General features: G+C 44.5%; 3 protein-coding genes and 1 pseudogene across 4 annotated transcripts; 2 read left to right on the forward strand and 2 right to left on the reverse strand.

The window, feature by feature from the left end:
* The first annotated feature begins 4,686 nt into the window (after positions 1–4,686).
* LOC103647753 (pentatricopeptide repeat-containing protein At1g80150, mitochondrial-like) lies at positions 4,687–9,538 on the forward strand (annotated as a pseudogene).
* A 1,914-nt stretch (positions 9,539–11,452) lies between these two features.
* LOC103647754 (peptidyl-prolyl cis-trans isomerase CYP37, chloroplastic) lies at positions 11,453–15,749 on the forward strand. Its single transcript, XM_008672269.4, has 12 exons — positions 11,453–11,830; positions 11,901–12,080; positions 12,167–12,256; positions 12,437–12,532; positions 12,661–12,768; positions 12,884–12,933; positions 13,638–13,740; positions 14,032–14,085; positions 14,458–14,613; positions 14,725–14,847; positions 15,282–15,331; positions 15,442–15,749. Exons 1-12 carry the CDS (start codon positions 11,645–11,647, stop codon positions 15,563–15,565), a joined length of 1,320 nt encoding a protein of 439 aa, XP_008670491.1. The 5' UTR covers positions 11,453–11,644; the 3' UTR covers positions 15,566–15,749.
* Positions 15,600–16,941, reverse strand: LOC100191177 (alpha/beta-Hydrolases superfamily protein). Its single transcript, NM_001136612.1, has one exon. The coding sequence runs from the start codon at positions 16,742–16,744 to the stop codon at positions 15,740–15,742; it is 1,005 nt and encodes a 334-aa protein (NP_001130084.1). The 5' UTR covers positions 16,745–16,941; the 3' UTR covers positions 15,600–15,739.
* A 1,620-nt stretch (positions 16,942–18,561) lies between these two features.
* Positions 18,562–19,393, reverse strand: LOC100502462 (uncharacterized). Of its 2 annotated transcripts, NM_001357795.1 has the most exons (2): positions 18,897–19,391; positions 18,562–18,719 (listed from the first exon to the last, which is right to left on the reverse strand). In NM_001357795.1, the coding sequence occupies exon 1, from the start codon at positions 19,246–19,248 to the stop codon at positions 18,901–18,903; it is 348 nt and encodes a 115-aa protein (NP_001344724.1). In that variant the 5' UTR covers positions 19,249–19,391; the 3' UTR covers positions 18,562–18,719; positions 18,897–18,900. The 2 variants fall into 2 exon arrangements, with proteins under 2 accessions (NP_001344724.1, NP_001183869.1); NM_001196940.1 differs by having other exon boundaries at positions 18,711–19,393.
* Positions 19,394–27,291: the final 7,898 nt, after the last annotated feature.

The following is a 27,291-nucleotide window of genomic DNA, read 5'->3' on the forward strand; positions in this document are numbered from 1 at the left end:
TAAATTGGTTGGTGCATGCAACTTAATATAAAGAACATGTTCATTGCAAAATGAGGTTACATACATACCAACAATGTTGGTGTTTGGTTCGTCGAAATGTAACACAAATGGATTACATGCGATAATGGATACCGATATTTTTGCTTGGCTGTGTAAGTACTACTATCCAATCTAATTATAACTAGTAACCATTACCACGGATAAGCGATTTTTTTTACCATTCTCTTAAACCAAACAACTCCGAGAGTGGTGGTCGGTAGCACCGTTTGGACTGCTGTAGATCAGATGGACTGGTTTGATGGAGACGAGGTCACGAGGACACCATGAGCGCGTGACTTGACAGCCGGAATCACCGCCTAACCAAAACCCAGCAACACGCCTAGGGCAGTGATTGCCTGATTGGTGATTGCACATGGGATTGGCCAAATAGTTGAGCTGATGAGGGGGTGCAGTGCAGCCTGTGCAGGAGGGCGAGGCAATCCAGGTTGGACGCGCGTGTGAGAGTGATGGCCGTGCCTGTGCCTGTGACCAGCTCCTGCGCTCCTATGCCCCTGCAGCCGGTGGCAGGTGGAGACGGCGTGGTCGATCAGGGAACCAGGGGGCAGGGCGGCAGGTGAGGTGCCGTGGGCCCGTGGCAAGCGGCATGGAGGCAGGCAGACGCCCGCCGCTCGGAGTGGGGTGTCGGGCGGAACGCCGTGCCGGTTGTTTCATGGGCAGCGAGGGCCTTGGCAGTCTGTCTGGCTATCTGCGCGTCCGGCGTCCTTCAGGTTAAGGACGCATAAAATTTAAGGTATAACTTTTGTACATAATTATAAGTTTTTGCGACGGCTTAAATTGGATACTTCATAATTTAGCCTAAAATTTTGGACTGGTTCCCTGAATGACTCGTTTTTTCTCTTTATCAAAGACATTGACATATTGTTAAGCTAAACATCAGTCATCAACCATGCTTGTATTATATTAAATGGCGTATCTCTCTCAGCAGCAACTACTAAGCTTTGTACTAAATCGTATTAACTCTGTTCTTAAATATTTATCGTTTATTAGATCATTTTAAAACAAAAATGTGACAAATAAAAAAAAACAAAAATATATATTTTAGGAATCGGATAAGGACCGAATGACTGGCCTGTCGTCATCAAGCACAGCGCGCAAGTAGATACTACTTTCGTTCATAAATATATGACACCGTTTAAATTTTTAAAAACTTTGATCAATTTTTTTATTTAAAATATTTATTCAAAAATGTAAAATTTTTAATCAAATGCAAACTACTCTAAGCGATAAAAAATTACAAAAAAATAATAACTTATTTTTTTGAATAAAACGAGTGGTTAAAGTTTTTTTAAAAAAAAATCAATGGTATTATATCTCTACTACTCTATAAGCCTTCAACGTAGACGTTCACAATAGTGCGCCATGTTCTGCCGCCCAATCCTCTCCCTCCGCTCTTCATCGCACGGTCGCACGATGCGCTCCCACCACGCCAGAGCCGCTCTCAATCGCCTCCCCACCACGCCAGATCCTCAATCTGCTCCTCCCCCACCGCGCTCCTCACCCACGCCAGGGACAAGACCGCCTCCCTCCACGCCCGCCTTGCCAACTCCGCGGCCAGCGCCAGCGCCACTCCCCTCCCCCATGGCTGTCGAGTCCGAGTGGTGACACCAGCTACGCATGCTCGTCGAGGACGACGTGGAATAGGTGCTCCACCGCGGGCACAACGGGCACGGTGGAGGTGGAACGAGCGCCATCGAGTTCTGGCATCACTAATCGTGATTTCCAGCCCGCGGTTGCGCCCCAGCATCACCAACCGCGACCCCCTTCTCCCTTACCTCTCTCCTCTCCGCTCCCCGCAGGGTTCGTCTTCGACTTACCATCCTCCTTCTCCCTCGCTCACGACTCCCCTCTTCCTGGAATTCTGATCAATAACTCCGCGGATGCTGTTGATTTCTTGATTTCCCCTGATTCAGTAATCGCGGATGGAAGGTCCACAACGATCCACTCCTCGGCGTGATCCACTCCCCCAGTAGAGGCAGTTCTCCTCCTCGGCGCGCAGAGCGGCGTGATCCACTCCCTCACCCATCTGCTCTCCATGGAATTCTCGTGTCGCGTTCTCCTCCTCGCCGCGATCCACGGTCGTGCTAGACGCGCTTCTTCCATAGACGTCTGTGGCGCTCTGCTCCCCTCCCAGGATGGCGCTCACATTCCATCGACGGGCCTCACCTTCCATCGACGGGCCTCACCTTCCATCGACGTCGAGGAAGTTCCTGTTCCTGCATCGCGTGGCGCGTGGCGCGTGGCGCCGTTTCTGCACGGACGCCATGTCGGGTGTCGGCCCACCTCTGTGAAGTGGTTTTTGTCGCCGGCTATGGAAGGAGATCTGGGTTCGTTCCCATTCCTCCATTCCCCTCCCAGATCACGTGTTGATTCCAGTCGGTCCCGCAATCAATGCCATTGCCCCTGCAACCCCCTTCCACCGACGGCGCGGACCTTCCAACGACGAAGCGGATCTTCCTCGGCGTCCTCTCCCTACCTACAGCTATTAAAGAAATGCAAAGGGATGAGACATGCAAGGCCGCCACCCTACCCTCATCCTGCTTGCATCTTCCCCGTTTCAAAATCGCCCAGTTGAGTTTTCCAATCCTCTGTTCTCTTCTGTTCATGTTCATATAATATATTCAGTTTGCAGTAACATGATTTTTGGATGTGTACATATGGGCGGCGGCAAAACCGCTTATTGATTAATATGAATTCAAAATTAGTTCTTCATCTTTGTCAATCGGCTGCTCACCTGTTGCTGCGTCCTGGTGGCTAGCTGCAACATAGCTGGCCAATAGCTTAGGTCGTAAGCAACATAGAACTCTTTGTTTGAGTGTAAGCAGTACAACGGATTTTTTTCTCGAATTTGTATTGCAGGATTGAGATGATACAGAGAGCTTTGGATAGTTTTTCTAAGCAGCAAGGCTTAGAAAAACTACAGATCCCCTTTAACGCAAAGCATGCCAATAAAGCATAGAGGTTACTGATGTAAATTGGATGCTTCTGCAGTAACCCTACTCTCCTAATTAATTAACCAGTATAGCCAAGTCCATTCACACAGTGTGATGATGCTGACGAAAACTCCAAGCGAATTAGCATTCAGCATTGCCAACCAGCATATGCTTTGCAATGCCAGTTCTCGTCAGTAAAAAAGTACTATCAAACTTCCTGCATCTTGAGCCTTAGAAGAACTACAAAAGTGTTTTAACGCTTCTGTAATTGAACAAGTAGTATTGAGGCTTAGAATAACTACATAAGTGTTTTAACGCAAAGCATGCCAATAAAATGGAAGTCACCTTAGCAACAAATTGAAGGTCCTTTCTTGTCATGTCCAACGCAAAGCATGCCAATAAAATGACCCTTACACGATCCAAGAATCAACCAAAATTTATGGAACAATCCTAGAAGTGTTTTATTGTACCATTTTTTCAGCCTGCCGTCATGTTGATCAGAATTGTTCTTTTTCAGATTCAGATTGTAGAGCAGCTCTATGTGTTTGTCACCTTGGAACACAGAATCCCTACTACTCTCTCCCCATTTTTTTCAGCCTGCCATCATGTTGATCAGGAGTGTGATTTTTTTCCTCCGTTCTTGCCAATTCCTGTACTAATTACTACATAGCTTCTGGTCCTCGACGCTTTTTTTTCTTCTGCACTTCACTGTCGCAGGAACTACTAATTTCTATTATGTTTGAGAGCAAGCAAGTCCATTTCATTTCGATCGATCGATTCCAATTTTCTTTGATGCTTGGTTCCCTGCTAATCTAATCTAATCCATCCATCTATCCTTGGTTCGATTAGGTTCTCGTTCTTCAGTGCGTGATATCAATCCACTAAGGCGCTGGGTGCAGTTAATTTCCCAAACTATATTTGGGGGTGTTCAGCAAAAACCGCGTCAACTGCGCCCGTGCGGGTGAGGGATCACTAGAGCCTGGACTCGCGCTAGAGATGGTCAAGGCAAAAGCAAGGGTCCGGTATGATATTGAAATTCCCTTAGTTCCTTTGCGTTACTGCGGTGGTGTGAATGGGGACGTTTCGAGTGCTCAGTATTCTGAATAATTTGCAACAATTATGAGTATCATTTTGATAAACTGCTCAGTACTCTGAATTGGAATTCATTGTTTTCACCGCATTTTCCTACATTTTGCTGCCCATTTAATTCAATGTGAGTAGGAGTATCACATTTGCATATCTTCTTCCTACCATAAAGCTTAACAAGTTCGGCTTGCCTTCTTGCCACAAATTGAGTTACAGTATACTTTCGATAGCGCACCTTGTCTACTTGTATGCTGTGTTCTTTGTCATCTGAAATTTGTGTGAACTGCTGTAGCTATGAGCCTGGACCGACATTTGAGGAGGTCAAAGAAGAAGCCATGCTTGATATATCACCAACAGACTCGACAAAGTTTTGGTTAATTCAGTGGCCTAAAGACCAGGTATCATTGATCTTTTGCATAAAATTCAGATGACAAAGAACATATAAAGAGAAGCAAGATGACAAAATTGAGGTAGGGAATGGCGTATCTCTCAAAATTGAGGGACTAAAGAAGTAAAGAGTAAAGAAATACTTGTGCCCTTTATTTTATTTTTTTTTGTTATAATAGGTTTTATTGTACTGCTATTTTTTCTGTGTAAAAGAACTTTTGTTTCGTGTACTTCTCTTTTCATGTAGGCATATATCAGTATATCAATCTATGTTTCGTTTACTCTCAGTTCTTTCTTCCTTTTGACCAGCAGCTCTTGTCTTTGTAGTCTGAGCTGGAATATCTATCCTTCATGTACGTTAACCCCACTGGTTTTGCTGAACTAAGAAAAAGAGTTGAAGACTTGTACAAGGCCCATGAACAAGAATTGGAAGAGGCGCTGTGTTTGTTTGAGTAATGATTGATACTGCATGATTCAGTACTATTTTCTCATGTTTGAGATTCTTCGATTCCAGGCAAATAGAATTTTAAGGCAAAAGATTGTTGAGGATCAGTTTCTCGATCTTGTTAGTGTTGAAACAGAAGTGCGCTCAGTTTACAAAGAGCTCTACAGGTGAGCGCATGACATCTCATTAAACTAAAAGTTCTACTGGCTTCAGACTCCAAAGAGAATTTTATCTATTTTCATTAGAAATCAGATTACGGTACTATAACACCACATCTGCTTGATGTAGTGTTGTGCTAGCATGCTCTGGTGTTCCCTAGATATTTCTTACACAGTTTTCTAACTCATTTCATATGAGATCGTATAATTAACAAGTCTGCTACACATTTTCATTAGTTTCTTTTCTTTTAAAAAACTTTGGTCAGTGAACCATGTTTGTTGCTGACTAAATAACACTATGTAATATGATAATACTTTGTGGTACGGTTTCCTGCTTATTTGCTTAGTTGTGCATCTCAATTGCATTTTAAATCAAAAGTTATTATTATAATGGCGTGAGTGTCCCAGTAAAAAAATGGCGTGAGTGTCCCGGTAAAAAAATGGCGTGAGTGTTATGTTGTTCTTACTTTGAAATGTGGTGTAAGGCTGTTTATTTGTTGGATTATTTATTATCTGACCCATCTTTCAGCATTTACAAAACTACACTCAAATCCAAGAGTTCAATAAATGAGGTGAATCAGGTTGCTCAGGTATGTATTTTTATATTCATACTATTTATATTACTCTGAATATCATGTTATTTGTAAAATAATTAACCTTAATACCTTACACTATTTTCTTAGCTGAGGATCATCATAAAACCAAAATCCTGCAATGGTGTTGGGCCATTGTGCACTGCACAACAGGTACCACTAACAACAAATTACTATATTGCTTATACAGTGGATTTGTGATTGGCTCACAAGTCTATTCAATTTAGATCTGCTATCATGTTCTTGGCCTTGTTCATGGCATATGGACACCCGTTCCTCAAGCTGTGAGTTATCTTCTTTTTGTCATATTTAATGTTCTTTATTATAGAGAACGACTTCAATCAGTTTATTATAGAGAACGACTTCAATCAGCACATAATCATTTTCCTCTAAAACACTGTTTGATAGAACTGTTAGATTCAATAGGGAATGTTTCTCTTTGATTCTTTAGCATAAACTATTAAAAACACAGTAGAGGATCATTTCACCGAATCAGAAGAAGCTACTTTTTTCATCTTCCAGTCTTTTATTAGTTCATCAGTTTATTATAGAGAACCAATTGAATCAGCACACAATCAGTTTTCTCTAAAAAAACTGTTTGATAGAAGTCCTGTTAGATTCAATAGAGAATATTTCTCTTTGATTATTTAGCGTAAACTATTAAAATCACAGTAGAGGATCATTTCACCGAATCAGAAGAAGATGTTGTTTTTCAGCTTCCAGTCTTTTAGTTCATCAGTTTACTATAGAGAACCACTTGAATCAGCACATAATCATTTTTTTCTCTGAAAAACTGTTTGATAGAACTCCTGTTAGATTCAATAGAGAATCATCTCCAGGAGATGTGCCAAAGGAGACCTTATTTTGTCTCATTGGATGGTATTTTTTTAACATTTTTCCGTTTTTTTTACGATCCATTTTCTTTTCTCTCATTTTTGGATGGTCTTTTTGTCAACACTTCATTTTTGATGGTCCATTTGTCCATTTTCGGTATACTGTCTTAGAGCAACTCCAACAACCTTTATAAAATGCCTTGATTCGATAAAAAGGAAAACCTGGTTTGAACCGCATGCAACAGAATCAATATATGCTTCCTTATCCATCTTGCTCAGCATATTATCTCCCTCACTAGGTATATAAGTATATTTGCCCAGGCCGAACGACTCTGCATTTCCTTCCATTGTGCCCTCCACTGTCACCTGCGAGGTTGTATGTGCACAGCACCAGCCACCAGGTGTCACATCGTTTTCCTTCCATTGCGCCCTCCACTGTCACCTGCGAGGTTGTATGTGCACAGCACCAGCCACCAGGTCGTATTTAATGTTCTTTTGTGAATTCCACTTTTCTAACAATTAGTTATGTCAACATGTGGAAGATTACATTGCAACTCCAAAACCTAATGGCTACCAAAGTCTACACACAACAGTGATACCATTTCTTAACGAGAGTATGTTTCATTTGGAAGTTCAGGTAATGCTGCCTACTCATTTGTTAACTTGAAATTGGCAAATATCAAGCAATGAATGTATTTTCATCTTGTTGTTGATTGTGAGTTGTGTTTAAAATTCCAACTGTATTGCAGATAAGAACAGAAGATATGGATTTAATAGCTGAAATAGGCATTGCTGCACATTACAGTGGAAGAGGAGTGGTTTCTGGACCTGTTCGGCCTGGAATATCAAGTGGAAGAAATGCCAAGGGGAAAGTAATCTGCTTGAACAACACAAGATTTGATGGCCGCCGACGCGATGGTAGGGATGGCAGCCGTGGACGCTGTGGCCGTGGCTTTGGTAACAAGCAGAGCGCTGGCACTCCCAGTGCAGGTACAACTCATCCTGTAATTGTAAAGTTAACTGCATTTTGGTTTGAGAATTTTTTTTGCCGCACTGTGGTTTCTTGCTGCAAAAAGCTTGAACTCACTGTTGTACTACCTTTTATTTGCACAGGAAAGAAGACCACTTTTGGTGATGATTGATGATGAATGTGGAGGATGCGGCAAAAGGAGGAATGATCTGCTGATCTAATGAAACTGAGTTTTTTTGGGTCTTGTGTTGTGGTACCATAACTGGAATTTGGTATTTTTCTCTACTATTTATTGTAGTGGTATCTGGATTTCCCTTGTGTTGCCTATGCTGCAATACGCCATTTTGATTCTTTTTTACTTTGTTGTCCCTGGAGCCTTGAGGGTATATATAGTATTAGTGATATGATGATATTTTGAGACACAGATTTTATATATCATAGTGACTTTTATCGTTCTGTATCTATGTTTTATATAATTTTTTAATTTCTGTGGCAACGCACGGGTACATACCTAGTATTTATAAACGTGTGGAGTAATATGCAGGCGATCAGTCTTCCACTCCTCTGCCCATGGTCCACAGACACTGGAAGCGCGACGCACTAGCGCAGAGCAGTAAAGGCGAGCGCAACAAAGGCTAGTGTAGTCTCTACTAACTATTAAGAGAGCAATGTAGACTGCCCCCGCCTCCCTACCCGCCCGCCAGACGCGACAGCCGCGATCTGCCCGCCCGCCGTCATCGCCGCGGGGCTCTCGCGCCCGCCCTCGGGCCGCCACCCTTTCTCATCCGCGCACGCGCACTCCTCGCACCCCGTCGACTTCCCCACCATCGTTGCCTGCCGTGCCGCGATATCCGCCTCCAAGGGTGACCGCCGCTGTCGACCCAGCGTCGGCCAGCACTCCTCCTCCCCTTCCCCTTCTCTCGCAGCCGCTGCAGCCAAGGAGGAGCAGGAGCAGCCGGTGCTGGTAAGGATCAAGCACGAGCGGGACCTAGAGCGGCTGTACCAGATGTTCAGGGCCAATGCGCACAACCGCCTCCTGGTGGAGAACCGCTTCGCGTTCAAGGACGCGGTGGCGCGTGTGGCGGGTGCTCGTCAGAATGACCTCGTCGAGGAGATCCTCGAGCAGCACAAGGCACTGCCCCAGGGGAGGCGGGAAGGGTTCGTGGTCAGGATCATCGGCCTGTACGAGAAGGCCGGGATGCCAGGCCACGCGCTACGGACTTTCCAGGAGATGGGGATGTACGGGTGCCCGCGCACCGCAAAGTCGCTCAATGCCACCATGAAGGTCCTGCTGCGGGCACGGATGTTTGATGAGGCTGTCGCTGTTTGAGGAGGGCCCAGAGAAGTACGACGTCGAGGTGAATGACATCTCGTGTAACACGGTGGTGAAGATGTTCTGCGACATGGGGGACTTGCGTGCGGCGTACCGGGTCATGCAGGGGATGGAGAGGGCTGGTGTGCGGCCGGATGTCATCACGTACACGACGCTCATGGCTGCTTTCTATAAGTGTGGCCGACGCGAGGTTGGGGATGGTTTGTGGAATCTTATGAGGCTGAGGGGTTGTGTGCCGACACTTGCTACCTACAATGTGAGGATCCAGTTCCTGGTTAACAGGGGAAGGGGGTGGCAGGCAAATGAGATGGCACGAAAAATGTATGTGGCGGGGATCAAACCAGATGAGATCACATACAATCTAATTATCAAGGGTTTCTTCATGATGGGTGAGCATGAGATGGCCAAGACGGTCTTTGGCGCGATGCACGGGAGGGGATGCAAGCCAAACAATAAGGTTTACCAGACAATGGTCCATTACATCTGTGAGAGAAGGGACTTTGATTTGGCATTCAGGTTGTGCAAGGATATCATGGAGAAAAATTGGTTTCCCAGTGTCGATACTATTAACCAACTGTTGAAAGGCCTCATGGCTATCTCAAAGGATAGGAATGGGAAAGAGATAATGAAGTTGGTTACTGGGAGAAAACCTTCGTATTCAGATGGTGAAATGAAGGTCTTCAAAGACATATTATCTCATAGGAAGACTGGAAGATAAGTTGATGTCTGGATAGGAAATTTGTTGTAAATCCACCACTTGTAACTTTAAGGCTGTTGTTGACATTCTTTTATCACTTCGTTTTCATAGTCAAGTTGAAATGGGGTTGATCCAAGGGTTTTGAATATTGAATCATTCTGTCGGGCAACAGTTTTACAGCTCCTTAAAAGAAGTTAGTGTAAGTTATAGGAATTCCTTACCTGTAGCAGAAGTATCATGATTCATGAATGACACCATGACAAGGACTTTAAGAGCTGAAGGTTCTGTTTTATACTTTTGTTGGCTAATGTTGGATTTTTATAGAAAGTTGTGATCGTAATAATTCATCATAACTACATAAGAATGTGATGTTGGCACATTCATCGGGAAAACTTATGAGAGTCAGTGGTGTCCACAAGTGTTTAGGATAGAGTTTGTTCAGGAGTTGTATCAGTTCAGCCATGGTTTGTTCAATTGAGTCAAGGGTCCATAGTTTGTTCTATGCTTTTAGTTGGAGGAAAAAATGTTTGTTATTTGGCTCCACCTACTTAACATGAGTGGTGTTCCAGTTGTAATTAAGAAGAAATAAAGTTGATTCCATCTAAAGATGTTGTTCAGAGCCCCCCTTACGAAGGCAGGTACACCATCTTCATCTTTGGTACAGTTTGCAAAACTATGTTTGGGGAAATCTGGTCTTATTATTGTTTTTTTCTTTTTCCGTTATGCCATCCCACCAAGATAGAATTGTTTGCTTGTTAAGAACAAGAAATATTTTAATTGTGCCTGAGTTATTGTACCCTAAGGTTGACGATTCAAGAACTCAAAGGAAACAAACCAAAACAAAATCAACTGAATTTTTTACTTTTTTTGTTTGAGCCAGATGATAGTTACACATATTTTAATTGTCCCTGAGGATGCTTGATATTGGCATACTGCAGCAAGTCTAGCTCGGAACTTCCCGAGATACTTTGAGCCACCGCTGTTCCAGAGGGCTGCGGTGGCTTGGCGTCGGCAAGAATGTGGCTCAACGTCGTGGCCGTAGCCTGACAGTCGCGGAGGTTCTGGAGGATTAACCATCTGCTGCAACGCCAACGCCTGGGACATGGGCTGCAGGAGCAAGTGCCATCCAGACATTCGCTTTCCTTTCCTCAGTAAGTGGACATTCAGAAAGTAGATGTGCCGGATCTAACCCATCCATCTGTGGTGGCGTCTGCTGACTGTGGTTGCAGTAAAAGTTTTCTTCAGGACGTGTTGTTACTGCCATTTGAGTTGATATTGTGATGCCCAATTTTTCTTTTGATTAAACACGTACTATTCGTGATCTATGGTTCCTTGTGCCACAACGGGATTCTGTGGTACCCTTTTCTTTTTCTTAATTTGACGATGGTAATCTATGCAGCAAGCCGTCAGTAGGAGCAATCCGTGGCTGATGGACCTGTTTTTGTTTGAGCTTTTTTCAGCTTTTGACCACTAAAAGTTGTTGCAAGTTGCTGCGGTTTTCGGACCGCTTCTATAAGAATCGTTTTGATAAAACCCGTATAAAATCAACATAAACACCGAATTAGTCGAGTAGTCCCGATTGTTGGAATCCATCGCTTTCTAAATCTTGTATCCTTTGAACCACTTCATATTTCTTTTCACGTAATCTCCATGATTTGTAGAGTAGTAATAGATTTGTGAGTCGTTGCAACACATACACCTAACTATCGTATATATATATGTCTGCATGATATTGATGGTTGCAATGTAGTGGGTGAAACAGGTAGATTAAAATAACAAAATTTATATGTATAGCCAGGATCACCAATAGATTACAAAAATCTTCTCATAACAATGTAACATATTTATATATAAGTTATCATAATATTATATGTCCCGTTGCAACGCACGAGCACACAACTAGTGAATCATGATGATTAAAACCCTCCTCTACGTTGAGACTTTGGGCTTCACGAAACGTGATCAAAACCCTGCAGGTTGAGACTTTGGGCCGTGCCGGCCCGTAGCTCAAGTGGAGCCCAGCAGGAGACTGCAGGAGGTTCCAAGCCAGTTCAAACCGGATTGCAGCTTTCTGGCTGGAAATAGACGGCGACCACCGCCTCAACGGCGACGGCAGCGACGGCCACCATTCCCTTCCAATCTGCCGCACAACATGGCGTCGTGCGTGGCCGCGATGGCGCTGGTCGGCGCCCGACCTCCGTCTCACGCCGCTGGCCCTGCGGCGGCCAGCTGCAGTGGCCGCGCGCAGCTTAGCTTCCACCGCCTCGGCGCTCGCGCTCGCGCTCGGGTCATCCGCGCCTACCGCCGCCGCCCACACCATCCCTCTTATGTGCCTGAGGTGGGCACCTCACCTAGCTTCCGAGTTTGCAGCGTCAATTGCCTTACTGGCACGGTGGGTTTTCATGTAGGATGGGGTCGTTCTGGAGTGGCTGAGGAGCGCGGCCGCCGCGCTCGCCATAGTAACCCAGATTTCCGTCTCGCTGCCGGCGAACGCGGTGCTTTACTCGCCTGACACTAAGGTGCCGAGGACCGGGGAGCTGGCCCTGAGGAGGGCGATCCCCGCTAACCCGAACATGAAGGCCATACAGGTTTGCCTGCTCCTTATGATTTGCATGTAGGTTTGCTTATTCGATTCTTCCGTCTGGGCGTTGCCTTACATTGCTACATTTGGCAGGAATCGCTGGAGGATATTTCGTACTTGTTGAGGATACCGCAGAGGAAGCCGTACGGTTCCATGGAGGGCGATGTGAAGAAGTCCATGAAAGTAAATTGTCTGTCTCCATGGCATGTTAATTTTTCTGGTTGCTCTTCAGAGTTGAGAGTAACTATTTCCTGGAGCTATCTAGACTGATGGCACATGTTTGATCTGTGCTCTTGTGCACTTGCCAGTTCCACTTGATAGGATTGCACTTCATTCATATACTACTCTGATGCTCTTGTGCAGATAGCAATGGACAACAAGGAGGCAATCCTGGCAAGCATTCCTGAAGAGCATAAGGAGGAGGGTGCCAAGCTATATACCTCATTACTCGAAGAGAAGGTAATTAAAAAATGCTAAGGGTGCAAAATGTAGTTCACGGAACAAACATGAACCTATTTTTTACCTGTATTTAGCCATGATCTTTATTCTTGTAGCATGATAGCTGAGCTATTTTGCACCATCTGCAGGGTGGTTTGCAGACTCTCTTGAAATATATTAAGGAGAATAACCCTGACAAACTTTCTATAGCACTTGCTTCATCACTTGACACTGTTGCTGAATTGGAGCTGTTACAGGTACCTCAGTGAACCCATAGACTATCGGATAGAACTTAGACAATGCTTAGAACAAGGTTCCAGTGATCATTCTGAATTTATGATTACTTGAAACGTTTTCCCTCTCTTTGAATAGGCTCCTGGTCTGTCCTTTCTCCTGCCTCAACAGTATATAGAATATCCAAGGTGAAACTTTCTTGATCTTCTCTTAAGCTTTAAATTCTATTTCTGTCATTCTTGCAGTTTGTTTCATAATTGTTTTTCTTGTTCTATCTAGCACAGGTTCTGCATCATAACTTAGCTGATTGTTGTTGTTATGGAACTTGATCATGCAGGACATAGTTATATACATACGCTCAGTGCAAGGGTTAAGCATGAGAATACCAACTGCTTTATGTTAGTGATAAGAGATTTGAGGCTGCCGTATAGAAATTTAATTTGAAATCCACATGTGCCATGCAAAATCTCATCTAATTCTATATTGCCATTCTCAACGGTAATAAAACTATAAAAGCATCAATTTACCACTATTTTTACACTGCTTTGCTATCAAGTCTGCTTGTGAAAACACTTACTAATTATTCTTCACCCATGCCCATTGAACTTAGATTGTTTGTGAATTGCTAAACATTTTGTTGGCATTTGGTAGTATGGGTGGCAACATGGTTCCTTCTGAATTTTTCAGTGTGCCAAATCATTATATAGATTAATTTTGAGTACTTTAAGAATAAAATGTATGGCATGTTTATCATAAATTATAGATTCAGGACCTAATGTCAATTGAAGTGTTCAGTTTCTGGGGGTGTCTTGCATAATCTGAGCATGCAGTTCTCCAATGTCTGACAAAAGATTTTTTATGAAATATAGTTTAAACAGCTTGCTATTAATAGGCTGACAGGAAGAGGAGTTGTTGAATTCACAGTTGAAAAAGGTGATGGTTCAACATTCTTTCCAACTGGTGGTGGTGAACCGAAAAGTGTTGCTACAATTCAGGTAGATAACAGTGACATTGTAAAATTATAGTCCATGAAAAGCTATTGATCTGCAGTTTTGATTCAAGACTTTTGTAATACCCCCCCCCCCCACCCCCTCACACACACACACACCGTCTGTTCTGAGAAGAATCTGTTGTACTTTTGTAGGTGTTGTAATGGATCTAATAGTTGTGCATAAACCTCACTCTTTTTAATATGCTAGTTAACTATAAGAGCTATAGTAGCTGCTGCTACGATTTGTCATGACATCTGGAGAATTATATTGGGTGCTGATTGTTTATTAATGTAGGTCGTTATTGATGGGTACTCTGCCCCACTGACTGCTGGAAACTTTGCAAAATTGGTAAGGTGGCTTAACTCTGGCCCCATCTTATTGTTTGCTCCCAGTTGTTTTGGGGAAATTCCTAAATTGTAAACTTTTATGCTCACTCCTTTCTTGTGACAGTAGTGTACTAACTTTGACCCCTAATAAAACACAAAAAATGCATTAGCAGATAAATATCTCTTCAGTAACTTTTAGTAGCAAATGTTTAGGAAAAAAAGTCAAAGACATGCTTTGAAGACGATGTTCAAAACGGCAGGTGTGAACAATAAAAAAACTCTATTGAAGAACGGTTGCTAGAATCTTTCTGTAACATGTTTACAATTCTTGAAGTTTTACTCTACGAGTTTTGTGTTCTTATTGCCGGTTCTCATTCAATTTAGCAAACTTCAGGTCTTGGATGGGGTATATGACGGGGTAACACTTAAATGTGCAAGCCAAGCAATTATTGCTGATAACGAGACTGGAAAAAACGGGTACACTGTTCCATTAGAGGTCCTGCCAGCAGGACAATTCGAACCATTGTACAGAACTCCACTAAGCATTCAGGTCAGTCACTCCTGGACTGCTTGGACATGGAAGTTTCAGCATATATCTATTTGTTTTTTAGGTGAAGGTCTCCTCTGTTGATATTCATTTCTTTTGCTTCATCTATTCTAGGATGGAGAATTGCCAGTCCTGCCCATGTCGGTGTATGGTGCTGTTGCCATGGCACATAGTGTGGATTCAGATGAATACAACTCACCAACTCAGTTCTTTTTCTATCTTTATGACAAGAGAAACGTGAGTAACAAAAAGGCCATTATTACATATTTTTACAATCCAATTTAAAGATCAAACTGAGTGTACTTGGTTGAATAGTGTGCCTACTTTTCTATAATACTTTAAACCATACTTGTTTTCCTTTAAACATAAAACTGAATATAAGTATACAGATAACTAACCAGACTCTGCCAAAAGGGTATGAATGCCTAATCTATCTGCTAATATAATAAGTAACAACTCGCTTCTCCAGCCTGTAATAATCTTTAGAAGCATGAAGGGCTTGTTTGGTTTGCATCACCGGACAGCTGCCTGAGCCAGGCATTACCCCCAGGTGTTGGATTTTGATCGCCTGGGGTTGAGATTGTGTACCTGGCAGTCAATTGTCTGGCAGGCTTTCAACCAAACAGTGTGTATAGAATGGGAGTTAATATGTTTCTCTTTCTTTGATGTAGTCTGGCTTAGGAGGAATATCGTTCGACGAGGGGCAATTTTCAGTTTTCGGGTAAGTGGTGACTGGTTTCATTATGTGATCATTGAGTAGCAAAATTGATATATTCCATTGTTAATAATGACGCTGTAAGAAATTTTATGAGTATATCCAAACAATTGCAGGTATACCACTGATGGGAGAGATGTTCTGTCACAGATTAAGGCCGGAGATAAAATTCGGTCTGCCAAGCTTGTACAGGGCAGAGAACGCCTTGTATTGCCATCCATAGCCCCCGAAGAGAGCTGATATTATCGATCCCAAGCATTTGCAGCATTCTTTTACACTGATGAGGCAACCAACATTTTGTATATCCAAGCCACTAAACCTGACCGAACAGTTTACAGTCAAATACTGAGTATAGCATATATAACAATCGTTGTACATGAAACATTTTTCTTGTGTATCCATGCATCCGAATGCTTATTCGACAGGTATGTTACGGTGAGTTGCCTGGGCTGTGCATCTCTCATTGAGCCAGGCCAGGATGTCCCCACGGACACGCTCGATGTTCTCGTCCGGTTCCCCAAATAGCAAGGAGTGGAGCATCCCGTCGTATATCTTGATAGTCTTATCCTTGCTGGCGGCGGCGGCGTACAGGGCGCGGCTGACTTCCGGGTCGGTAACCTCGTCGGTGCTGCCGTGCACGACAAGGAACGGGATGCTGACTTCGCCGAGGCGCTTGGCCAGCTCGTCGGTGGCACGCAACAGCTCGACGACGGTGCCGAGCCTGGGACGGCCGTTGTAGCGCACAGGGTTGCGCGCTGCAACGATGCGCTTGGCGGGCACCTTGACGGACTTCTCGATGAGGTCGGCGGTGGGCACGATGGCCGCCGTGGGCGCGAAGCGCGCGACGAAGGTGAGAATCTCCGGCAGCGGCCACGGCGGGCGGATCCGGTCGGAGATCCTGCACATGGGAGCGACGAGGACCGCCCCCGCCCACTCCTCCGGCCGTGTGCGGAGGTGGATGAGCAGGCAGATGGCCCCGCCCATGGACTCCCCGAACAGGAAGCAGGGCAGGCCCGCGTGCTCCTCCCTCGCCCTGACGGCGCGGAAGAAGGCGAGGAGGTCAGCGACGGCGGCGTCGAGGTCGGGCACGAAGGCGCGGAGGCCGTGGGAGCGGCCGTGGCCCGGGAGGTCGGCCGCGAAGCAGGCGAACCCGGACCGCGCGAGGAAGACCGCCGTGGACTGGAACGTCCAGCTGATGTCGTTGCCGTAGCCGTGGACCATGAACACGAGCGCCCTGGGCCGCTCGGGCGCGCGGGGCCTCCACGCGCGCGTGAAGAGCCGCCGGGCGCCCGCGTCGGGCGTGGTGAAGTAGGAGGACTCGCCCTCCGTGCCGTGCGCCGAGTAGAACTCCGCCTCCGTGGCCGGGTGCTCGCCCCAGAAGTGAACGGCCGGCGCCAGCGCCTCCCCGTCCGCCGGCATAGTGGTGGGGATCGGAGTTTGGTCCCGGACGTTGGCGTCGGGTGGTGTGGTGTGGTGCGCGTTGTGTGTGGATGTAAAGGGAACTGGTGGCCGCTGGCCGGCGAGCGGGGGAGTCGCTGCTATGCTGGATGCTTGCCAGTTGCGTCGCGGCAGGGGCAGCCGGGCAGGGCTGCTTGGGGGACGTTTCGATGCGGGAGGGGAAATCACTGGATTCGTTTCGGGTTGGTGCCTTGGTGGGACGGCTCTTGTGCCGCAGATCCACCGGCTCGTCCCCGCGCCGGTGCAATGCAAAATTCACGTGGTATGCTACTTCCTTCATAGTTGGCACACGCGGGGAACAATAACTAGTAAGCGCAGGCAGGTGCTAAGGGCATGTAAAACCTAGACACTGTTGCACGGTACTCCAAATATAAGACATAACTAAAACACAACATAATATAATGGTCATGTCTAAAACATATGTCTTATCATATTCATTATACAAATCAGAGCATTCAATAAATTAAAGTGATCAATCAAATAATCTACTGTCTCGAACATAGAGCTAAGACACTGTGTCTTCGTCAAGATACATGTCTTGAGTCTTTTTACATTTACCCCCTAGACATACTCTAAGACACAACTTAAAACACTCACTGTACATGCCATAACGGTCCTGTAGCATCCCAAATCTATCCATGTGTTTACAAAAAAAATTACGAATAGATATAGAACTAAATGTTCTTATTTTCTCACATTCTGAATAAATCAATACCTAGAGTTATTTTAAATCATAAAAAAATTTAAGTTTTAAGTTTATAGAAAAGAGCGTCGAGGTTTATGGGACTAAATTAGTAGCATTGGACACATCATAATGTATTTTTAACAATATGATCATTCAGTGTCATAAATATTGTTTCTCTATAAATTCGGTTCAACAATCAAATTTTTTGTTGAAGTTATTTTAGATATTATTTTAGATAGCTTTAGGAGTTAGTTTATTTAGGAACGAAGGAGGTACATTTTAGTATCGACCCAGTCATGGTAACATCCGTTCTCGAATATTTGTCGTCTGCTTATTAATTTTTAAATTAAACTACAGCAAATAAAAAAACAGAGTGGGTATAATCAAACATGTAGAGGTAGTACAAGCTACATCATTTCCATAAACATGCTCTGGACAAAAATGCCAGCGTTGGTGGTAATTACCCGGACGGTGTAGGACAACGCCATACCCGCAGTGGCGCGCACCTTTTTTTTTTGGCTCGCCCTACAGGTGGTCCTGTGGGTCGGCACTCGGCAGGCACATCTACCTCTCGTATCTGACCCGATCTCCTCCGGCCATGGGGCCTAAGCTCGCCCTTTATTCATCTTCAACCCCCTTTTCACGCAAAGAAATTAAAGCTGAACAAGAATAAAGGTCACCAGAAGGGCAGAACCGGACGGAGATCAGTACAGGTGCGGGTACTTTGCCCCTAAAATACACTCGAGGTTCTTTCTATCTCGATCGATATGAAAATTAAAATATTCGTTTTCATTTTACACTATCTATCTACAGCTACATCATCTCTTAATTACTATTAGCTACATTATATCACTAAATTTTAATCTCTTAGCATGGGATATCCATGTCATATCTCTACTTAAATTTTATTTAAAAAATATTGTAATTTCCTGCAGCAATGTGTGGAGTATCTTCAATCTAACAGGAGTACGGTGCTGCTTACCTGAACTTCGTGCGTGCTGATGCTACCCAGCATGGTTTTGGTCCACCGCCGCAGTGCTTCACGTCACGTTAGAGAAGAGAAGTATGGCAATGCACAGTTGACACAGCGATAGATGATGATAGCTATGTGTCCAGTCCAGCAAATTTTATTTGTAACAGTAGTGACCGAGAAACAAGCAGCTGCTACCAACCGGGCCATGCAAAGTTCTGATGCGCTTTCTACGCATCGCGCGTGCACACTTCTTCACTGGAGCACAAACTGCAAAAACACTGCACAGACGTACGTGGGACAAATTAAACCACACAACAAAGGACATGCTTGCATTCAGCAGCCAAGCACAAGCACGGCAAGCCGACCGACTAGGCGACTAGTACGTAGCTAGTGTAGCGTTATTCAGCGCGGCGCGAGACGGTATTCAGCGCGGCGTTGCGGGGTCGTACTCGTACGTGTTCATGGAGTGGCCGCGCCGGGGCGGAAGGGGTTGGGGACCTCGAAGCCGGGGTTGGGCACCCAGGTGTCGTCGGCGCCGGGGATGAACTGCCCGTGGGTGGCGGCGGGGACGCTGTGGTCCAGCCCGCCGATGTCCGGGATGTAGTGGCTGCCGATCTCGTAGCGCCCCATCCCCGGGATCAGCACCGTGCCCTCGTGCAGCGTGTCCGGCCGCCTCACGTCCTCCTCCTCCGCCGCCGCCGCCCGCTGCCGCGCGGGGACGGGGCGCGTCGCGGAGCACGCCACCGCCGCGGCTAGAACCACCACGAGGACGACCAGAGCTGACGACGACGACGACGAGCTGGCCATCGTGCCGGCGACGATCTGCTGGCTGCTGCTGCTGCTATATATCGCTAGCAGCAGGTACCCGACCGATCGAATTCGCTAGCAGGTACCCGATCGATCGACCGATCGTGGGTTGCTGATGACTTTGCTGCTGCTTTCGTGGTGTGACGACTGCCGTGCCGGGTGACGCCGCGCCCGGGCTTACATATATAGGCCCGAGCAGGAGGACGATCGGTGGAGGCGTCGTCGAGCGGGCGGCCGAGGCGGGAAAAGGCGGTGCGTTTAATTCGTGCCGGCCGGCCGGCCGCCATGCATGCGTTCGTCACGTTGCCACACTTTGCCAGCGGCGTGCGATGGCCGTACGTGCGCTAGCTCGAGCTGGGTCGATCGGACCGGAGTCGGATGATCCGTGATCCCATGCGTGTTGGTGGACGTGTGTAGGTGAGTTGGGGTGTGGCATCACGCTCGCGCGGCCTAGTTCCCAACCACTCTACGCTGCTCTTTATTATATTGTGGCGACGGCGACCAAGGTGTGGTGGCTACTTATTTCGGCCTGATGCCCAGGATGAGCGAGGCTTCCAATAATCGGCCGGGCATGCAGCATGCTAGCTGTACGTTGATTAGCTTAACTCCATTGACACTTACCATCACCGAGCCGGCGAGCCGCTCGCTGTCTAATATTAAGGGCATGTACAACCTGTGGCTCGAGCTTTTGGATCGGTTTTTAAATATAAAAGATAGTTAAGAGATTGTATCATATAACTTTAAATATTTAGATAATAAATATAGTCTAAGTCACAATATATAGAAAGTCGTGTGAGTCGTGTAGAGACGAACTATTCGTGAAAATATGTCTCTTTGTTTTTTTACTTAAACCTCTAGCGATCCCTTAAAAGACTCCTCGTTTAATTGAGTTGTACATGTCCTAATACAACGACGTCGTGTACCCTTTCAGCTCGGTTCCGGACTTCCGTTGTCTCATCAAATGTGAGGAAACATGATTACAACTGTGATGTACTAGCTATAGTGCCTGTTGCACCGAGGATGTGTGTCTCCAGCGACGTTCTTTATATTCATTCTCTATTAATGTCCTTTACAGTCTTATCTAAAAGATTCTCCCCTCTATATCTTTTTAATCTTCAGCAAAGTCATCTATATTTCATCCTTTATGTATAAATATCGATATTAGACACATATTTTACTTTTAATTTTTATACATACATATTTGTCGTACTCTCAAATGTATTATATATATATATATATATATTATTTTGCTGGATCTATTGTTTACAGTATGAAAATGGATAGAGGAGATGATTGAGAAAATTCTATATATAGAGGATCCAACAGCGTTATCTAAATTTAGAGGACCGTTTAGAGGACACGGTTGGATATGTAGAGTACGACCCCGTGCTCTAAATTTAGGGTACACAACCATTTAGAAGTCTTTGTTCGAGTCAGTCTTAGAGCATTAGGCTATCTCCATCAACATACTCTAAATTTCATCTTTTAAAGAAATATACCATGTCCTTTACAACACACTCTAAAATATTTCATTCTTTATATCTTCTACATCTTTAACAACGTCCCCTAAATTCAGTCCTCTATATATACGGTGATAACAAAATTCTTTTTCTCATTTGTTTTTCTTTCAAAATTGAATTATCTCCCTGTTGTAAATTAAGTACATATTTAGAATTAATTATAATTTAGTTATTTTAATTTCGAAATTAGTGGCCTCGTAAAGTAATAAGGGAAATACGAATTTTTTAACACTTGCAATTGAACACATTGAATGGTAGAATTTGTGCAAGTAATTTGCAAGCACCATACGCCAATATTCTTTGGCTCCCCGGCAAAATCACTCCATTTCCCACAACAAAAACCACAAATCCAAGAACGACAGCTCTCCTGGTTTCCGCAAGGTTCCACACATCAGCATCCGAGACAACAGCTCTCCTCTCTCGCCTTCCCCCACATATGCTTGCTCGCGCTCACCTGCTCGGTTGCTCCCACATGCTTTCTCTCTCCCCGTAGGTACAGAGCCGAGCGGTGGCTACTATAGCCCCCGCCCATGACTGGAGGATGCTGGGAGGACAACATTGGTAAGTACGGCTGCACATCTTGCCCGGCCGAGCAAGGTGGCGTTGGCGAAGGTCGGGGCAAAGATCATGACGGCCCGACGACGACGACGGCCCGACACTGCTATCGAGGACCTCGCCTTGGCCGGTAGAAACTAGCACAGCGAGGCCGGACGTCTCTGGTGGGACCAGGGCGGTAGCAGGTGTCCGTCACGGAGAGGAAGCAAACACTTCAAGAGCGCGGGAGAGAGAAACGATCGGCGTGTAGCGGACGCTCGACAACCTCTACGTTTGGCGTCTCCCAAACGAGCGCTAAAATTTAGCGCGCCATATACCGGTTGTTGTTGGACGTATTGCGCACGTCCTCGTCCGCTAAATTTAGCGTACCGAACCATTTAGCAGTCATTGTTGGAAACAACCTAATATAGTAGAATGCTAATTGTTAGGATCTTTACCGCCTACTTTTTTCTCATTTGTATAGCAGTTATGTTTTCATTATTAATGTATGATCCACTTGTCTCTCCCACAAAACTTTTTTTCTCGTATTGGGATTCACGTGTTACAGTTGCATCAACAAAGCAAAACAAAGAGAAGAGAGGCAATAATACAGTCCTGCAGGGATGTGTTTGTCAACAAAAATTATAGGGTATTTGGTTTGTTGAGTAAGTTAGTCAATCATCTTCTCACTGCTCACTTTTTTGTTTGGTTTATTAAATGTAATAAGTTGATTCATCACCACCTCATTTCTTATGGTTAGTAATACTTAGTAGTACTGAACTACTGATATGAGAAATAATGTTATTCTACCAAATTTGAATAATGAACTTATGATGCATCACTTTATCTTTGAAGGAGTGATTTCTCAAACCAAACACTCTTTACTGTACAGTTTAGGTTAGCTATCTCATGTGTTTAGTGGGATCAAGCTGCTTGCTGTCTGTTAAAATATGATGACGGTGATGGCCCCTACTACATATTGCCTCTACCATGGGCAAGTTGGCAATTGTTGCTGTGCCGCAAGCTTCCCTGGCCAATGAAAAAAAAAATCGTTGCATACTTGCAAGCATCTACAATGCGAGGGTCAAAAGCCACCGGACCGACGTGAATGGTGAGCTGGATTTGCTGCTCCTGCAATGCACGGAGACGCGGAGAAGAGATTAATGGCGGCGTGTACTTCGGGGTAGTAAAGTAGTACTAGTGTACTACCACCACATCTAAAACTTTGATACTGTTATACGGTACTCTAAGTATAAGATATAACTAAAACATAATATAGTATAATGGAAGTGTCTAAAACATGTCTTACTATATTCACTATATCAATCGAAGCATTCAATTATTTAAATTGATCAATTAACTGGTCCTCTATCTTAAGCATAGAGTCAAGACACAATGTCTTTGTTAAGACATGTGTTTTGAGTTTTTTTACATTTATACTTTTAGACATAACTTAAGATATTCATTGTATATGGCCTCATATAACTGTAGTCCGCGTGGAACCGCCAACTCTACGGGTTAAAATTGGAAGCTTCCAATGGAATGATGGAACCACAGACTCAACGTATGTGGCCATTTCAGGCTCCGACCCATCTCCTGCAAATGGCAAGTTAACTATGGCAGTTGTTAATTATTAGGGCATAGCTAGCGTCTAGAAACGTCCTTCCGTTCTAGAAATGTAAACGGTCGAAAACAATCGAAAAACAACTATATTGGTTTTGTTCTCACATTTTTTAACGGGACAAAAACGGAAAACCAACGGTCGGAATTCAGGATTGGAATTGTCGATTATTCGAAAACGATAAATTCTAGTTCAAAAAACAAATATTTTATAGTTTCCACGAATATATAATAAAATGACACATTACCTATTTTTAAGATATTAAAATAAACAAACAATTGTTCTTCATCATTCATATTATTTAGAGTAACTACAATTTTTTATTTTTCTTTTTATTCATTCATTTGAACAAAACAAAAAACTGTAATTTACATAAATTATACGCTAGATGTATCTCATATTTTATAAATCGGTAAAAACGACTCGAAAACAAAAAAAATACAAAAACGATCGGAAAACTAGCTAAATCGTTTTTGTGCCATTTTAAATCGATCCCTAAACAATTCGAAAACGAATAAGAAAAAACGATATTTGAATAGGACGGTATGGGAGTTTTTGGTCTCCTTTTCATCCATGTTCCACCGGCCTCCACCCTCCGGTATATCCTTCGCATGATCCTTACATACCTGCAAGTGATGTTGAGCGACTGCTCATCAAATTGAGCTGGCACCACGACTCTGGTTATTGCTCGTTGTGTTACAAAAGAGGGACAGAACAATAATTCTAAGCTCTTGAAATACAGTCTTGCGAAGTAATTGCACATTTTTTCCAGTATTTCAGTGTACTAAACTACTGGAGAATATTAGTCAGGGACATGATCCAATAGCTGATTCTCAACATGTATTGAACAACCAAGACTAAAAGCATTAATCTTTAGTCATGATTGCATAGACTGGTACTAAAAAAGAATATTTAGTATTGGTCCTTATTCGAACAGTCACTAAAAGCTCCCTCTTTAGTATCAATACTAAACATGGATTTTTAATACTGGTTCTATTAAAGTATGACATTTTGTATCGATTCTTGGATGGAACTGATACTAAATATCTAGAGGCTTTTTATTATACATTTTTTTCAGATTGATTTATACATCTGTACATCAATTAATATACATGTACATATTGACTATACATATCTATATTAACTAATGCGTGCATTGATATATAGAGATGAATAGCAATAGTAATATGTATACACCAAAATAAATATCAATAATAATATATACAAATGTACAAGTAAGTACTTTGAAGTATCTTAACTACTAAAAACATCTTCATTTCTATATTCTTAATGTACATCATCTTCGTATTCGGGAGGGGGTGGGGCTGGAGGAAATTTCGTTCACCATAATAGAACTCTCCGTCTTTGATAAGTTCTCGTTATTTATGAACCTTATAAGTTTTTCTTGAATTTTTTGGATATTATTAGCAATTATTTGCCAAAAATCATTAATAAAAATATTGTTTCTTTTTAATGTGATTTTACTTGCATGGTTATTTTAATGTGCTCTTCTAGAATTAAAATACTAGCTAAAAATAAATACAGGGGTAATGGCTAATAACTCGATCTACTCTAAGAGATCTTTAGCTAACAAGTCAATCAGCGGTGACATCAACATCCATTGCAGCATGACCAAACTGTTCATAGATCTCAGACGACTCTCGGAGAGGCTCCCTAGTCCCACGTCTGCATGCACATAGTCAAAGTGAGTCTTCGAGCTTCATCGTTCTTGAAAGGGAAATGTGCCTTTGGGCCATTTCTAAGTATTTTGGTGATTGAGTGCAAACACAAGTGCTTAAATGTGAAAATATGCCCAAGGATGATCAAAGTGCAAATCACAAGTTAAGGTATGTTTCTAAGCCTTAGTACATTGGTTTTGTGTACTAATATATTTGTCTAAGTGTTAGAAACAGATAGAAGAAGAGAAGAGAAGACTTGGCTGTGTACAGCCAAGGGGCTGCTTCGGTCTGGGGCACCGGACTGTCCGGTGGTGCACCGGACAGTGTCCGGTGGTGCACCGGACAGTGTCCGGTGCGCCAGGCTGCCTCGGCCGAAGAGGCCGCTCTCGGGTTTTTCTCCGGCGACTTCGGCTAAAATTCACCGGACTGTCCGGTGTGCACCGGACTGTCCGGTGAGCCAACGGTCGGCCGGGCCAACGGTCGGCCGCGCGATCGGCGCGCGACACGTGGCCGAGCCAACGGTCGGAAGGAAGCACCGGACTGTCCGGTGTGCACCGGACTGTCCGGTGCGCCAGATCTGCAACGGTCGGCAACGGTCGGCTTCGCCATTTAAGGAAACAAATCGGGCACCGGACAGTGTCCGGTGTGCACCGGACTGTCCGGTGCGCCACGAGACAGAAGGCAAAGATGGCTTTCCAGATTTGTTCCCAACGGCTCCTAGCTGCCTTGGGGCTATAAAAGGGACCCCTAGGCGCATGGAGGAGTATACCAAGCATTCCTACAACTCTTCTAAGCACCAAGACATCAATCTCACGCATTCGTTTCATTGTGATAGCATATAGAGCTCTTGTGGAGTTGTGAACTCTTTGTGTTGCGTTGCGAGCTCTTGTTGCGACTTGTGTGCGTGTTGTTGCTCTGATTTTCGAGTCTTGTGTGCGTTGCTCATTCCCACCTTACTCCGTATTTCTTTGTGAACTCAATTGTAAGGGCGAGAGACTCCAAGTTGTGGAGATTCCTCGCAAACGGGAAAAGATCAAAGGAAAGAAAAACACCGTGGTATTCAAGTTGATCATTGGATCACTTGAGAGGAGTTGAGTGCAACTCTCGTCCATTGGGACGCCACAACGTGGAGTAGGCAAGTTTTGTACTTGGCCGAACCACGGGATAACCACCGTGTCAACTCTGTGATTGCTTTCTCGTGGTTATCGTGTTTTGAATTCTCTCTAGCCACTTGGCCATACTTGTACTAACCCTTAACAAGTTTTTGTGGCTTAAGTTTAAGTTTTTACAGGATCACCTATTCACCCCCCCCCCTCTAGGTGCTCTCAATTGGTATCGGAGCCGTTCTCTTCAAGAAAGGGACTAACCGCCCGAAGAGATGGATCCTAAGGGGAAGGGAATTGTGATAAACGACAAGGAGAAGGAGTCCTTCGTCAACGAGCCAAGGGATGACAAGTCCAATGACTCGAGCTCGGGCCACAAGCGAAGAGATGGGAAGAAGAAGAAGACAAGACGCATCAAGGAGATCGTCTACTACGACAGCGATGAGTCCTCTTCTTCCCAAAAGAACGACGACCACGACAAACAAAGGAAACCGGTTAATTCGAACTTTTCATTTGATTATTCTCGTATTCCACATAGTTCGAATTCGCATTTGCTTTCCATTCCTCTTGGTAAACCTCCACATTTTGATGGGGAGGACTACGGATTTTGGAGTCACAAAATGCGTAGTCATTTATTCTCTCTCCATCCAAGCATATGGGAGATTGTAGAGAATGGAATGAAATTTGATAGCTCGGATAGCCCTATGTTTATCAATGAACAAATTCATAAAAATGCACAAGCTACTACTGTTCTCTTAGCATCTTTGTGCAGGGAAGAGTACAATAAGGTGAGCGGCTTGGACAATGCCAAGCAGATATGGGACACCCTCAAGATCTCTCACGAGGGGAACGACATCACCATGCTCACCAAGATGGAGTTGGTGGAGGGCGAGCTTGGACGATTCGCCATGATAAGGGGAGAAGAGCCAACTCAAACTTACAACCGGCTCAAGACCCTTATCAACAAGATAAGGAGCTACGGAAGCACGCGTTGGACGGATCACGACGTCGTCCGCCTAATGCTCAGGTCATTTACCGTTCTTGATCCTCATCTCGTGAACAATATTCGTGAGAACCCCAGGTACACGATGATGACGCCCGAAGAAGTACTTGGAAAATTCGTGAGCGGGCGGATGATGATCAAGGAGGCAAGGTACGTCGATGACGCGTTGAACGGTCCAATCCACGAGCCTCAACCCATTGCTCTCAAGGCATCGAGGAGCAAGGAGGCACTACCAAGCAAGGTGGCGCAAATTGAGGCGGCCGGGCTTAATGATGAAGAAATGGCTCTCATCATTAAGCGCTTCAAGACGGTGCTAAAGGGTCGCAATGGACAGCCGAGCAAGACTAAGACCAAGGGGAAGCGATCATGCTTCAAATGCGGTAAGCTTGGTCATTTTATTGCTAACTGTCCTGATAATGAAAGTGACCAGGAAAAGGGAAACAAGAGGGAAAAGAAGAAGCATTATAAGAAGGCAAAGGGTGAGGCGCATCTAGGCAAGGAGTGGGACTCGGATTGCTCCTCATCCGACTCCGACAATGAAGGACTCGCCGCCACCGCCTTCAACAAATCAACCCTCTTCCCC

This window comes from Zea mays, chromosome 2, assembly GCF_902167145.1.
Source record: "Zea mays cultivar B73 chromosome 2, Zm-B73-REFERENCE-NAM-5.0, whole genome shotgun sequence".
Taxonomy (NCBI): Eukaryota; Viridiplantae; Streptophyta; class Magnoliopsida; order Poales; family Poaceae; genus Zea; species Zea mays.

Excerpts from the sequence above, each read along its gene's own strand:
- LOC103647754 (XM_008672269.4), top strand. The coding sequence starts at position 11,645 with ATGGCGTCGTGCGTGGCCGCGATGGCGCTGGTCGGCGCCCGACCTCCG. Across the intron at positions 12,533-12,660 it reads CCTCATTACTCGAAGAGAAG|GGTGGTTTGCAGACTCTCTT; the intron begins GTAATTAAAAAA and ends CACCATCTGCAG. Across the intron at positions 13,741-14,031 it reads AAAGTGTTGCTACAATTCAG|GTCGTTATTGATGGGTACTC; the intron begins GTAGATAACAGT and ends TTATTAATGTAG.
- LOC100191177 (NM_001136612.1), bottom strand. The coding sequence starts at position 16,744 with ATGCCGGCGGACGGGGAGGCGCTGGCGCCGGCCGTTCACTTCTGGGGC.
- LOC100502462 (NM_001357795.1), bottom strand. The coding sequence starts at position 19,248 with ATGGCCAGCTCGTCGTCGTCGTCGTCAGCTCTGGTCGTCCTCGTGGTG.